This window comes from Anopheles ziemanni, chromosome X, assembly GCF_943734765.1.
Source record: "Anopheles ziemanni chromosome X, idAnoZiCoDA_A2_x.2, whole genome shotgun sequence".
NCBI lineage: Eukaryota > Metazoa > Arthropoda > Insecta > Diptera > Culicidae > Anopheles > Anopheles ziemanni.
In genome coordinates this window covers 15,311,058-15,326,423 of record NC_080707.1, presented here as the reverse complement: position 1 = coordinate 15,326,423, position 15,366 = coordinate 15,311,058, and the positions used below count along the sequence as shown (strand labels likewise).

At 45.5% G+C, this 15,366-nt stretch overlaps 2 protein-coding genes across 2 annotated transcripts in view; both read left to right on the top strand.

Moving 5' to 3' along the window:
• The window catches only part of LOC131291157 (serine-rich adhesin for platelets-like), a 31,503-nt gene extending 22,817 nt beyond the window's left edge, over positions 1-8,686 (top strand). The window contains exons 3-10 of the mRNA XM_058320347.1: positions 1,987-2,123; positions 2,235-2,408; positions 4,382-4,536; positions 4,630-4,777; positions 4,859-5,038; positions 5,139-5,285; positions 6,617-6,762; positions 8,596-8,686. Coding sequence (XP_058176330.1) covers positions 1,987-2,123; positions 2,235-2,408; positions 4,382-4,536; positions 4,630-4,777; positions 4,859-5,038; positions 5,139-5,285; positions 6,617-6,762; positions 8,596-8,686 — 1,178 coding nt within the window. The remainder of the gene's footprint in view (positions 1-1,986; positions 2,124-2,234; positions 2,409-4,381; positions 4,537-4,629; positions 4,778-4,858; positions 5,039-5,138; positions 5,286-6,616; positions 6,763-8,595) is intronic.
• Positions 8,687-13,733: 5,047 nt separating this feature from the next.
• On the top strand, positions 13,734-14,882 carry LOC131290766 (hydroxyacylglutathione hydrolase, mitochondrial). Its single transcript, XM_058319941.1, has 2 exons — positions 13,734-13,871; positions 13,952-14,882. Exons 1-2 carry the CDS (start codon positions 13,808-13,810, stop codon positions 14,791-14,793), a joined length of 906 nt encoding a protein of 301 aa, XP_058175924.1. The 5' UTR covers positions 13,734-13,807; the 3' UTR covers positions 14,794-14,882.
• The last annotated feature ends 484 nt before the right edge of the window (positions 14,883-15,366 follow it).

The window sequence follows — 15,366 nt, the reverse complement described above, 5'->3', positions numbered from 1 at the left end:
CAGTTTTTAGAACTGATTTCTGCTGTGACCCACTTTTGGGTGACACGGTAGACAACGTGTTAATGAATGGTTTTACGTTCTTAGAATTCAAGAATTTAACGTTTGTATTTAAAAAAATAGACAAATTTTCATCGGTGGTAAGAAAAAGGTCAACCAAGCTAATTGAATGAAGTAAATTTTATTGTAAAGTTACATCTTTTAAGTACTTTTAAAAAATATTCCGACGGTCGAGTAAATCGGCCTTACGGTCCTTGGCCGAAATTTAAGCCATAGTCGCCAAAACCAATCGTGTAACGTGAATATATTTTAACAAGCATCAAAAGCAACATAAAGTACCAGGCGTTTTTACCACTTGTCGCCATCTTTCTTTAAATAATCTTTGGTCACGTGGTCCACGATAAACAATCAAACGTGGTTGGTTTAATGTTTTGGTCATGGCGGATTCAAGCTAAATGATACTTGACAACTGTATTTGTTCTAAATTTAAAAGAAATGCTACTCTTTATTTTTCTTTCAACAGAAAGTTTTTAGCGTTTTCCGTTTTTGCATGAAAGTCGTTTAATTTCTCTAGTTTTGTTTATTTTAATTCAAACGTCATATCAAACCCTTTGATTTTGAAAACACTGCAAAAAATGTGCTCGGAATTGAACAACATCCAAACTCCGATGTTTATTCACTTCTTTGATGCTTTATACTTTACTTTAAATGGCATCCTTAATAACCTTCCATGATGACGCTGGTTTGTTCGAGCTTAGAATGTTTTCTAATAGTTAGATTACTAGAAATTATTCCCCTCGATTTCATTAGGGATATTAGAGAATAGTGCATGATGCGGGATGGTAGTCTCGCCTACACGCGTTAAATTTATTGCTTCAATGCCGTTCTGTTCAGTAACGTTTATGCTAAGGACATCACTTAGACAAAGTGATTAGGGGTAGTTTTACCAACCGATTTAACGATCTACGCAATCATGTGAGTGTTTGCTTGGGTACACACTTTTATGGATTTGTTCCCCCCTTGTGGGGAAGCTGGGGCAAAACGCACCGGTTAGGCTTAATGAACCGGCATGTCACAAAGCAATTTAAAATATATTACCTAATGGAATTATTATTGATTTCGTTAGCGTGTCTTTTAGACACATCATGTTTTTGTGAATTTCAAAGCTTTATTTGAAAATGTAACTTTGAGAAAACAGGATAAAGCAGGTCTACAATCAACTCTCAATGCGTTGTTTAAGTAGTAAAACGAGAAATTGATTCACGATATTTCTATTATGTTTGTTGGTTAATGTTATACTAAACAATCAAGCTTTCCAAACTTACAAAAATTGTCACTGAAACTGAATCAACTCAAGGTTAAACATTTTTACATCCATAACTCATAAATTCTTAATTTTTGACATCTTATATTGAATCATATGATAATAAGTCATTTTCATTTGGTACAGGACACAAATTGATCATTATTTCATAAAATGTTTCCCCTCAGCTTAAAATCACAGATGATTGAAAAACATAAAAAGGTTTTAAATAGATTTATTTAATAACTTTTGACGTGGTGAGATGAAAATTTTCGATATGCTACGTGAGGATAAGAGAGAAATTGACTTTTTTCACGCAAATGGTGCATATTTCCCAATCTTACCTTACTTTCCACCAGGTTGAAGCAAACTTTTGAGCATTTTGTCTCTTCAAAAAAAAACAAGGTTGCTTTAGCAAGCATACAAGCATGTCAACGGGTTATATTAGCTATGAAGTAGTTTTCGGAAGTTCCAAAATACACCACTTCCTTTAAACCACTGCTTGAAATTCAACCCCCCCCTCTTCCGATGCCAGATTCGTTCAATTCGTGCTCGACTTCCGGCTTTATAGACATCCCTTTCCAGAGGGGCGGCCCTTATCTAGATAGTTTCCCACCAAAGTCGAATAACCTCTAATGTACGTTATTTCCTCCCTTTCTCTTTCTCTCGCTTTTCCCCCCTTTTAGAAACGTCATATACGTACGCCCAGTTCCAGAAGACGGGCAAACTGACAGCACCGGCCACGGTGATTCCGCGCTTTAGGAAGTACAACGTTGACGACTTCCACTTTTTGACTGTTTTAGGCAAGGGAAGTTTTGGAAAGGTAAGTGAGAATGTGAGACGTTTCCAGCATCGTCTTGCTTCCTGTTCTCTTGTGTATAGGAAATCTTAATTTAATTGATCTCATTTGACACATTTTTATTTGGTAAACAAGGTATTTTTGGCTGAGTTGAAAAACTCCGACTACTACTACGCGATCAAGTGTCTGAAGAAGGACGTGGTGCTGGAGGACGACGACGTCGACTGCACGCTGATCGAGCGCAAGGTGCTGGCACTCGGTACCAAGCACCCGTTCCTGTGCCACCTCTTCTGCACCTTTCAAACCGATGTAAGTTGACCCACTCCACTTTGGCGACGGTTCATCAACCGACTCGTCGTCGCGGGAACAAGGAAGTCGCACCCTCCCACCGGGAACTCGGAGCCACCGGGGCACTTTATTTTTAGAGCCGCCCTCCCACCCCCCCCCCCCCCCCCCCCCGGCTTTCAGGGGGGGCCAACCAGCTACCGGCAGGAATGTTCCCCACCCGAAATAGAACCCCGAACCGGGAACCATCCGGGATGCGTGGAAAAGGGATGCGGTTCTATTCTTAAACCAGTACCCGAACCCATTGACCGATATTTGGCTGCTTGTTGTAGGGCGTTGTGCATCGTATGCACCTTTTCGCCTTTTTAACTTTTTCTCGAGCACGGCAGGATGGTTCGAGAACAGGTTGGTGATGCGATAATGCGAACCATAAAATGCAACAACATTGGGGGGGGGGGGGTTTCGATTTTCTTTCATGGAATGTGTCAAACATTTCTGTAAACAAAAACAAGGGCTTTTATAAGCATCCAATATGATTAGTCTGATGGGATATTTGCGTAAAACAACGCTTTGAACCGGTCCAGTTGACCTATTATTTTTCAACTAACTTGTTCTTTTTGAAGATTTTTCTTTTATTTTCTGTTACTATATAGTGTAGTTTATAACTACTTTTTGACGCTTTTCTTTTTAATTTATTTAAATTATTATTTAATAATTTACTTTCAATTTTGTGGAAGCGACTGTTCGTATTGTTTATTTGTTCAGAAAGACATTTGCCGCCTTTGACAAAATGTTTTCTTTGACGTTTCGTTTCAAACGTATCGTTTTGATAATAGTTCAACAAACAGTAACGAGTTTTGTAGATGGGAAAAATATTTCTGTTGGTCGTGAAAGGGTTAAGTAACATCTATAGTAACGAGACTCGCACAGCCAGTGGGACATAAAACGAAATCAAACTATGAAAAGTTTATAAGTTCTCATTTGTGAAGTCAAGTTTTTGGAAAACTTGACGTTTTGTAAAGGAACAGTTACAGTGTAAATTGATATGCGTTTCGCAGCATATGAGCATATGCACTGCTCTTATTTATTACTTGGCCGAGACTCTCTTTTTTAATAATTGAATATGTTTGTTTATTTGATTTATCAGATAACTATAAAATAATAGGTATACTATACCTTGTGATTCTGAAAAAATATTAATTCCGTAACAGCTAAGCTAATTTTAGAAGAAACTCCTCTCAATTAATTCATCTTACTCGTACCCGAATCAGATGAGAAAACCCACCAGACTATATACCCTTGGGCCTAGCTTAGGAAGCAGAGGGCACATAAACTTGTCCCGCCACCCATTAAACCGCGTCCCAAGGCGGCACCATTATCGGTTTATGAGAGCTTTGATCCTTGATTCATTTGCAAATTTGCCCGCTGCCCCTCGGGAAATTAAAGGTTATGTTTACATCTAAGGCTCGCCGCGGCGCCGACTAAGCACTCACACTCACGCTTTCCACTTTTTAATCGGACGGTTCGTGTCACTCAAGGCATGATGTTCGCTTCAGCAAAACGAAAGGATCGCGTACAGAAGAGCAGAGCGAGGTGGAAAGCAGACGGAAACAAGATCGCCATAAAATTGGCATTTTGAAGCCGTGGTTTATAATCCTTCGTGCGAGCCTCGTCGGGTGGCAAACGTCGCAATAAAAATAGAATCCCATCAGCAAACTCGGGTGTCCTAACCTTTCTGGCGACGCTAGTGATGAGGTCCCCGATGTCGGGGATCCGTATGGTATTCCACAACGTCGCGTGCACCTCTTTCGCCGCTAAATCTTCTCCTCCATCGAACGACGCGGTCGGTGTCTCACTTCCAGAGATTGATATCTCGTTTCATAGAGTTAAAATAAACGTCGATAGATGAGCTTCGATTGATGACCTTACCGATACCTTTTTCTGATTTCGTTCCTTTTCACTCTACTTTCTTTTCTTCGCCCTCCTCTAAATCGCAGAGTCATTTGTTTTTTGTTATGGAGTACCTGAACGGTGGTGATCTGATGTTTCACATACAACAGAGCGGCCGGTTCCCGGAGGCGCGAGCCCGGTTCTACGCCGCCGAAATTGTGTCGGGTTTGAAGTTTTTGCACCGAAAGGGCATCGTCTACCGGTAAGACCCGTCGTACCTGGAGAACTGACTGACTAGCGAGCTGTCCATCACCAATCGTTGTTTCTTTTCCGTTCCGCTCCTATCATCGTGCAGTGATCTTAAGCTGGACAACGTTCTGCTCGACTACGACGGGCACGTGCGAATAGCAGATTTCGGCATGTGCAAGCTGGAAATCTATCTGGACAAGCTAGCGGACAGCTTCTGTGGTACACCTGATTACATGGCACCTGAAATTATAAAGGTAGTAGCAAGGCCCAGAACCTCCCGTCCATTGGTTCTCTTGTTGATCCTCCGGATTCTCTCCTCTTCCCCGGCGGCGTAGGGTCAAAAATACAACCAAGCTGTCGACTGGTGGTCGTTCGGAGTGCTAGTGTACGAGATGCTCGTCGGCCAGTCACCGTTCAGCGGCTGCGACGAGGACGAGCTGTTCTGGTCGATCTGCAACGAAATTCCGTGGTTCCCGCACTATCTCTCCAAGGAGGCGCTGCGGTTGCTGCAATCGGTAAATATACCATCCCTTAGCCACCTTCCCTAGGATCAACAACGGCGTGGCTCTCATCCGTACCCTTTTTCACTTTGCTATCCCTATTTCCGTACGCTAGCTGCTGGAAAAGGACGCCTCGATACGCCTGGGCGTCCTCAACACCATGGACGAGGAGAGCGACATCAAGTATCACCCATTCTTCAATAGTATTATCTGGGACAAACTGGAGAGACGAGCCATCGAGCCACCGTTCAAGCCGCAAGTGGTAAGTGCTTTTGCTTTTGTTTTTTGTTTTTGCCATCCCGCTGCTCGCAGTTTACATCGTCGGCAAGTGTAGGCTACTGTTTACACCCTCCCCTACTGTGGGCGAACTTTGTCGAATAATGAGGGAGTTTGTGTTTTGAGGTATATCTGAAGTAACAAGTTGAAGTTCATGAACATTCTACGCCAATTAACATCCGTCGACGGGAGACGGACATGCCCGTCATGACGTGCGGCGCAGCACACACAGCTGGTGATAGCAGCATGTTTTGGATAACAAGCTCCCCTCAACTAAGTGCTCAAAGGCAACGGTATCCTCAGATAAACACAACTAAACTGGGATCGCCTATAGCGTTCGTTGGGTTCTGTCAGACAAATCTGCTGAAATCTTACGCAGTTGACGTATTGAGGAGTTGGACCTATTGCGTACATGATCACCATTTAAATGATTAGCATTGTGAGCCATCAAAGTTTAGTTGCGAATGCAAACTAGCTTTAGCTGATGTATTTTGAACTCCCATGATTGGGCGAGATTTTGCATTGAACTCATCGGAATACTAATGACCTACTTTGGATAGGTGTCTTGATCTAGACCTTCATGATCCGGGTCTCAACTTACTTCTATTTCCGTTGCACTTCAACTACTTCTTTATTCTACCACTATATGTGTCAGACCTCCCATGGAGGAGACGTTGCATAGAGGTCGTTGCATTGCTGACGACCTGCTTGGGATAGGTGTCTTGATCTAGAACTATATCTAGACCTACAAGATCCAGATCCCGACTGACTTCTATATCAGTTGCTGTTATTCTACTACTTCTTTATTCTGCCACCTTATAAGATTCAGACCTCCTACGTTGGATTGAGGTCGTTGCATTGCTTAGGACAGGTGTCTTTATCTAGAACTATAACTAGACCTATATGTTGCATTTCTATTACATCTTTATTCTGCAAATGTCAAAACCTTCTAATTATTGTCAATCTAAGCATATCAAGTCTTTCTCGACGAGTAAAGCCTTCCTCTACTTTGGAGACCGCTCAGAGGAGTCTAGCGACTCTTTATTCTCGTTGATGAAACCACTCATATCTGTCAATTCTGTGCCCAAATGAAGCCTTGTTCGGCTGTCACGCGAGTGAGGTGTCGTGCCGAACGTTTTCGACGAGCTCTGCACTTGCCAAGTGTGTAAACAACAAACCCCGTGTGCCTAGCCTAGTCCCCAAAATTGCCTTTGCGCCGCTGTTTGATCCTGTTCGTGTCACAAACCCCCTTCAAACTATCTATCTATCTGTATTCTCTTTCTTTCCCCTCTTTTTTTCTTCCCCCCAAAATAAAAGCGGCATCCACTCGATACGCAGTATTTCGACAAGCAGTTTACTCGGGAGCGAGCGCGGCTGACGCCCATCGATCGCAACATCCTCGCCTCGATGGACCAGGCCCAGTTCGAGGGCTTCACCTACACCAACCCGAACAATACGCTAACGTGAATATCCCAAAGCTCTCTCACCCACCCCCCCCAAAAAAAACCAAAAAAAGCCGCCACTATCTTCCGTCATTAGCTATCCCCCACACCCTCCCCAACTATGTTTTCGTTCCTCCTCGTCCTCCTCCTCCTCCTTCCCTCTAGGCGTAACAAACTTACATTTATCGATAGTATTTAATTTTACTTTATCTGATTCTGAAATGTTGCTCTCCATCGGAACTAAGGAACCTGCTCCCTAGTCGTCGTCCTCCTCAACCCCCCCCCCCCCCCCCTCCTCCCCCACCCTATATCCTACCCAGAAGTCTGGAACTTGTGAGGCATTTGCTATCTCTATGTGGTTTTCTCTATACACACTCCTTAACTTATCTCTTGTCTTGTCGTCTTGTCTTGTCCCATCCGTTTGTTAGTCCTTGACGCTGCGTGGGGGGCGCCTTCGTTGCGCGGCTGTGGTCGCCACCTGCGAATAGATCACCATTTGTGTCATTTGTGTGTGCGTGTGCGTGTGTGCGTGCTATATCCAATCGCTTTTTGTCGCTGCGTTGACTCTCGCCCGAGCAGGTAGCAGGTCTCTAGAGCACACCCGCAGCAGCGCTCGACTGTTCAGGGCGGTAATTATAGGCTCATCTTCATGCATATAGGTACTAGCGCCATACTGTCGTCGTTGGTAGGGAGTTGTGCAGACCCCCCCGATCTCGAGCTGGTTTTGTGGTTTTCCCCTATATTTGCGCACCTTAGAACTCGAATGGAGAAGAACCCCACCCCTGCCCCACCCTCCCCCGTCCGCCCTCATTGTGAGTGTGTGAAGAACGTTTGTCTACTAGTTTTGGTCAAATCCGTATCCTGTGTGTGTATACTTCCACCGCCACCCTTTATCCATCCCGCCCATTCCTTTCATCACCTACTAAACACTCTACTTCCTCTTTTCGCTTCCGCAAGGAATCTTGTCCTACTTCATTTGTAAACCCCTTTCTACAATCATGAACAATTTCCGGTTCCGCTCCGTAACTCACACATCTGCAGTGAAAGGAACTCCACGAGGGATCCCATTCTCATGACTTGTTTGCTCATCCATTGGCTTCACCAGCTGCAGATCAGCCCCCCAGGCTCGGAGTTCGGTCGGTAGAGTGGACATTGGAAAACCCCTATCACCAACGAGTCTTGGTTTTTTTTTTACGATCGTACAGCATCACTTAAGCTTTCCATTTGAAAAGAAAAACCAAAACAAAACCAAACCAAACACATTCTTCTCCGCGGCAGAAGCAAACATATGCGCGCGGCTGAAAGCGGAGCATTAACGTTAATGTATCTTTTTTTCTTTTTCTTTATTTTTCTTCTCTCTTCTTTCTCTATGCCATCCTTCCTCAAAAACCACCCCCTCAACCTCCCCAACCACCCTCCACCACCTAAACATTCCTTCGATGAAACCTTTTGCAAAAATAAAAAAAATAAAAACACCACCCCAACCCTCCAAACCCACCTTCCTCTGAAATCCCCCCCCCCCCCCCCCCCTCGACCCTTCGGCCAACAACGGTACCGGGGCGCCGATAATGAAACTGGAAACGAATTAAAAATGCAACCGATTTGGATTTCACAACCCCCCCCCCCCCTCCACCCTCACAACCGGGAATTCCTTCCCCCACCCACCCACCCCGTCCCGCTTCGCTTCCGTTCGCGCAAACCTGCGCCCCCAAAACTGCGCACCTTCCCCTTTTCCCCCTTCCCCACGGGGACGAATGGGGGGGAAAAACGGCGTGCGTGTATGAAAATGGGGGTTTGTTTTTTTTTTTCTATTGGTATTGAAAATTGTACCATCTTTCTGCCACGCGTGCGCAGGAAAATACGCGAGAAGCAGAAGAAGAGGCAGAAGAAAATGTACTTCTGTCCCCAGTGCGGTGATATTAAGGTTACGTACAACATATTCTGATGAGTTTCCCGGCTTCCCTGGAGACCCCGGGGGAAAAGCTCTCCGCGGGGAAAAAGGGTCCGAGCAAATGGAGCAAAACGAAACTGCACCAAGACGTATACGAGCAAGCTTGCGCCCATCGTCCCGCGATGGTGCGAAGTGCACTTTTCCATTCTACAGTTGTTTGTTTTATTATTTTTTTTTTGTCTTGTTTTAACTCGGGAAACTCGCGTCCCGACATGTGATTGAGTTTTGCGGAGTCCTGTTCGTGTTTAAGAAAGATGCCTTTTGCTTAGGAGCTGTAATATTTTGTTTTTGTTATGTTTGTTTAGTATATCGACGATCAAGTTATCGTCTTTTCAGATGGGCCGTTTTCTTTTCTTTTTTGTACCGATTTTTTTTTTTTAGTAAAGAGAGAGAGTGCGGAGCGAGGAAATGATTTAGTACATTTTTTAATTCGATCAAACAACTTTTCCTTTTTTACCCTGCTGCAATTAATCTTACGTAATTTCAATAAAATATTCTAAACCCGGCTGAAGCAGATGCGGTAGAGAACCGATGGTTTTGGTTCGATGTTTTCTTTTTTGTTTTGGCCATCAAAGTAGTCGGCTTTTGAACCAACTTTTGCTGCCCACGAGTATTGGGGGATTTTCCATTTAAGGGAGCAACCTTTGGACTCTTTTCATTTTTAAATAACTTCTGACTGATGGACAGCATTTGAACTTGCAAACAAACAAACGAGTTAGAAAGAGAAAGGGAGAACGAAAGAGAGGAAAAGAGGGAAACTCCTCAACTCCCTAACGGACCAGGAATGCCCACCAAACGACCGGACTGAGTACAAACTGAGCGCTGCAAAGCTGAAACGAAAAACCGTTTAGGGTGACGGAACGACTTCCCGCCAAAACAAAAATCCCACTTCCATCCCACTGTCCCACTTCCTTCCCCTTTATCTATTTCTTTTTATTTTTGGTATTTTTCCTAGCCTCCTCGCATTTTTCATTCGTAACTTTGTTATTTTATCACTCCTTTTTCCTACCATGCCAACGACTTTCATTTTCTTTCCGCTTCAATCGAACATCTCTCCTTGGGAACTTCATCCCGAATTTTCAAAACTCTGAGTGACGCTGACCACGCACGTCTATCACAACCACATCGCCATGATCGGAAAACAACCTGAAAAGCTTCCTTGTAACTTGATAGATGACTATTACCTATTTTGACTATTTACTTTGTGTGTTTCTTCCTGTTTCCTCGAAGAAGTTCATCCAGCATTCAACTGAACTGACTCACTGCTCGACTCCGGACCATCACAGAATGTTCGACGGGTGTCGGTTGTTTTTGGTGTGTTGATCTCTGATTCCACCCCAAAACGGCCCACCGTCCATCGTTGCTCTCTGGGGTTTCCCTTCATTCGTGTTTGGCCATCCACATTGGTTTTCTTTCCTTTTGTTGTTCACTCTCAGCCCCGTCCCGTTAGTATGTCCTTCGTATTTGATACCAGGATTCTGTCCTCCGTGCCCAGGCTACTTATTAATCCTTCTCTTTGTCTTCTCTTATTTTTTCTACCTTTTTTTTTTGTAATTTGTATTTTGTGTTAAGAAAATCAGCTTCGAAAACACGCGCCTTTACCAGCTACGCTGTAGCAACCTATAACCTCCACCGGCACCTTTGAAACCGAACCGCAAGTGCGAAGGGAACACACCCAAACACCCGACCACACTAACATGCACACACACAGGCACACAGAAACACACAAAGAGGCTGTAGACAATTTGGCGAAAACGGTGGAAACGAATTTCCCAGCGGCGCGCGGCAGAGAAGGGAACGCGCCGGGACGCTTGGCCGCTTGTTTTGTTTTTCGCATTCGCCGCCCGCTGAAAAAGCCACCCCGCTAATACCTCCCCCTCTCCCCCCCCCCCCCCACCTCCCTCCACCACCCTAGCCTGGGGTTGGAAGGCGAAATTCGTTGTCCTCCGTGACACCCTCGTTCCCAGCCCTCCTCCACCCCACCCTACCCCACAGAACAGCCCACCTACCGAAAAGAAAACCAGTTACTGCTAACTGCATATTTTCCCAAAGATTTTCCCGCCCCCCCCCCCCCTCCCCCGTTTCCCCCCACCCGATTTTCGTATGTTGTGAAGATACTAGATGTTAAGAAGCTACTACTTTAGAGAAGAATTGTGCCGTCGAATGGACTTGCTCTGCACCGGTGGCGGTGGCTGGGATGCTTGCCTGCCACCCCGACGCCACACACGACGGTAGAAACAGTGAGAAGGAGAGGGAGAGAGAGCGAGAGAGAGAGGAAAAGAAAGAGAAGTTTTGTTTTTGGATTTGAAGGAACGTAATAGGGATGCAGAGGAAGCTAACCACACGGAGCAAATGTACCGCCGGCCGGAAGGCCGGAAAAGGCTCAGCGAGGAGCAGGAGCGGTGGAGAGGAGCGGAAGCGCTGACGTGAGGAAAAGCATGAACGCAAGCAGGTGGAAGCAAAAAAAGAAGCGGAGGAAGCGTCACGCGAACCAATTTGTGTCTTGATTTTGCATTGGAACCGGCCGAAACTGCTATGGAGCGAAAATCGGAACGCACTGAAGCTACACTTACATACACACGCACGTGTCATAATCACTGTGGAACAACAACGACACATTTTCACACCTCCAGTTGCGTGATCGAGCTTTCGCGAAAAATCAAAACGGTTTCGGTGTGAGAGAATTTTTTTGTATCGCTCAAAATGCCAGAGATGCGAATGGCGGCGGGTGAATGGCGCGCTAGTGGGTGGCAAGCAAGTGAAAGAGGAAACACACACACACACGTTTGGGATGCGCGGCCCGCGGAAGGCTGCAGGCATTTTCTTTCCCCAGTTTTGCGTCCATCCGTTCATCGAGCAGTCCTCGAGATCGAGAGGTGATTCGTTTTAGACTCTGATGCAGTCTGACTTTTGAGGCAAACTGTCAAATGGACACAAGCAAACAAACAAAAAAAATTTTACAACCAACCAACACCATCGCCGCACCGACCATTCGACTCGCCCGACCCTCGTATCCCTGGTGGGGAGCAGTTAAGGAATACGTCTGTTAAGAAAAGCAAGCATATACCAACGCCCCGTAACTTATTTTTTATTTATATGTCACACGTCTATTAGCATATACTAACTGAACTGCTTATGAGTTGGACCGAGCGCCAACGACGTACGAAAACCCAACACGCGACAGCCAATAGCAGCCAGATATGGCGAATCCCCACGAATAATTTATGTGAGAAAAGCGAATCCACGCGGATGAAGTTCAGTTGTAACGCATACTACTTACGTAAACCCATGCTAAAATAAAGAAAAATCACACATTATAAAACCTTACTCGTCGTGTTCTGTAGTTTTTCCTTTATCCGTTGTTCGCAAATTGGAGCAATCAAACGAAAAAAAAGGAAACGACACATGGTAAAATTGTAAATTTGTTCGGTGTGATCTCTGCCCTTTCCCGCGCTTGATTCACAAGTCAGCATACCCTTGGCTTTCCCGCTGCAAGGTGCATTCAATCAGTGCACATTTCTCCGAGAGCATGCACCCCCCAATGCATTTTGGAATGCATCGGTGAGTATGAACTTGACGAGAATCTATTTTAGGGCTTCGCTCTCCCAGGTAAACTCAAGTGAGAGAAGGAAGTGAGAAAAGGTGAAATCACTATTGTGCGTGCGTGCCATTGCGTAAACAAGGTATATTGACGGTATATATTACAACTCCAAGGTATAGATATATTTTACTTCAAACACATCAAGAGTTTTTCTGATTAATATCAACTTTCGGTTTGATAGTTTGTTGTGTGAATACAGGAGTTAGGTAAGAATAGTATTAATACTTACAAAAAATGAATGGTAAACTATCTTGTATTTACTAATGAAGCTACAAAGGTTAGTATACTGCCAATGATATACTGCCAATGTCGTTTTTTAAGTAACTAGCATCTCAAGCTTCATTGGCAATAATCAGTCTATCCTTCTGCCAGACGTATTAGAAATCATAGCTATTTTACAGACACAAAAATCACATCTTTACATCGCTTCACCCCATCGTGGGTTGGGTATTGTCAACACAGGCAATCGTTAGCCTGATGGTTAATTTCTTAGCAAGCAGCATAAATTTCTCGCTCGATTGAAGATACTATTTCAAACATTAATTGATAAAACTCATTTTGAGCCAACCTTCTTTCTAAAATAACAATTGCCGTGATCCATCTCACTCGGCTCACCTCACACAACTCACCTCATAGGCGCTCTCTCGTGACCACCACATGTTTTCAAAGTGACCGAGAGAATCCCGTGTTATGTTGCTTCAGTTACGTAATGGGATTACCAGTTCGGTGAAAATGTTCAAAGGATGGTTTTGCGCTGATCTTGAGTTAACAGCAATATATAGCTTGCAGTACAATATGCGCATGCTGCTATTTGAAATGCTGCCGGTGCTTATCTATAATATTAAGTGAACCCGCAACGGTCCTGATTTAAATTAGTACACCAGGTATAGGTCAATCGGTATAAAACCCTGAACATACACCTGATGTGGATGGTTTGCACTACTTGTTGACTCACCGGGGGGGGTAAACGTGATGTAGGAAGCCTTTTTTCTTCATCAAGCAACTGTCAAAAACATATGTTTGAATATTGGAATGTTTTGAAAACCGCGGGTTTCGCATATGTGCCTGTGGCGTATTGTTTCTCACGAACTCCCTCTCACCGAGCAGCTATAAAAACGCTCTCCCATCTCACACCGGCTGTCAAACTGTCAAAATCGGTTTGTTTACCTTTATTTTTGTTTGCCTCACGAGCGTTATCGGCAGCTCGCAATTTTCGATAACAGTGTTATTTAAGTTTCATCGTACCAAACGAAAAAGTGGTGATACTCTTATCAGCATTCAGTCTTTTTCATCGTGACACAGCAGTACCGCGGTCAAATCAAGCCGTCAAGACGACCAGTGCGTCTCATTACAGCGAAGTAAACGAAAAGGTTCGGTTCAACATAAGCTTCACAACAACTCTGTCCTTCAAATAGCTGCTTTACGGCAAGTGGGAAGTATAACTCCGCAAATCTAATACACTCCCTAATGTGAGTTAATCGGTGTGATTGGGTTTTCTGATTCGATTGCGTCCCATGTCACTGCTCAATCTGCTCCCGCACCGTCTCTCCCAGCGCCTGACAGCACTCTACTTTACCGGTGAGGACCGCACAGCCGTATTGGTTTTGGAGTCTTGAGCTAAGACTTTTTCGCCCATTGTTTCCCTCCCCCCGGTACAGTTGCCAGTTTTAGTTTGCAGCGCCGACAGCAGAGCGTACAGACAACCGCGATGGCGAGCATGACGGTGAAGAAGATACCGGCGCTGAAGGATAACTTCATGTACCTGGTGGTGTGCAACGCGACGCGCCGAGCCGCCGTGGTGGACCCAGTCGAGCCGGACCGTGTGCTGGAGGTGGTAAAGGAGGAAGGTGTCCAACTGAACCAGGTGCTCACGACGCACCACCACTGGGACCATGCCGGGGGCAACGAGGCACTGTACCAGCGCTTCCGGGAGAACGCGGACTGGGGCGAGCTGCGCGTGTACGGCGGTGACGACGCCCGTATCGACCGGCTATCGCACCGGGTCAAGCAGGACGATACGTTCGAAATCGGGCAGCTGCGGGTGCGCTGCCTGTCGACGCCGTGCCACACCACGTCCCACATTTGCTACTATGTCGAATCGGACCAGGACCGGGCCGTCTTCACCGGCGACACACTTTTTCTGGCCGGTTGCGGTCGCTTTTTCGAGGGCACCCCGCAGCAGATGCACGACGCACTGATCGGCCAGCTGTCCAGCCTGCCGGACGATACGCACGTCTACTGTGGCCACGAGTACGCGCTGCAGAACCTGCGCTTCTGCAACATGGTGGAGCCGTCGAACGAGGATACCCGGGCACTGCTCGAACGAACGCAGGCAGCCGACCTCGAAGGTCGCCGGGCGCTGGTGCCATCCACCATCGGACAGGAGAAGCGCATCAACGTATTCATGCGCGCCCGTGAGCCAACGGTGCAAGCGTTCGTCGGCAAGACCAACTCCCTCGACACGATGCAAGCCCTGCGTGCCGCGAAGGACAAATTTTAACCCGCCTTCCGAACCGTAACAACACATTTTCCATGTGTGCATTTTAATTGTAGCCATATTGGAAGCACGTCGATGAAATTCGATGTTGGTGTAAGCATTTTTAAAATACACGAATTCACTCTAAATCCCATTTCATACTCATCAATTTGTCTTCCGAAAAATGACCCGGGATAGTTTAGCCGGTTTCCTGCGCCCCTTGCCTCCTCCACCTACCGTTTTCCTTGACGGCGAAACTGAAGATCGTTGCTCGAACGAACGAACGTGTATAGGACGGCTCGGCAGTATAAATGTTAAGCAGCGGCGATTTCTAATTCGTACAGTTGAGTCTAAAACGATATTATTAATCATAAATACGCTCCCAGGCCTTGAGATGGTTCTTCGCTTCGTGAAGAAATAACCTTTTTGGCTTATGGCCTCCATATCGATCCCGCGCTAAATCGACGTAGTGCTGCCTGGGAATTGGAAGCTGCCCTTGAAAATTCTGCTTGATCTCGAACCTTTTTTGCAGTTCAGTTATTTTTCTACCGCCAGATGAAAGAGTTGAACGAAGATGGTTGGTTCAATTATGTGATC

Coding starts and splice junctions, on each gene's coding strand:
- LOC131290766 (XM_058319941.1), top strand. CDS start 13,808: ATGTCACTGCTCAATCTGCTCCCGCACCGTCTCTCCCAGCGCCTGACA. Junction 13,872..13,951: donor GACAGCACTCTACTTTACCG/GTGAGGACCGCA, acceptor CCCCCGGTACAG/TTGCCAGTTTTAGTTTGCAG.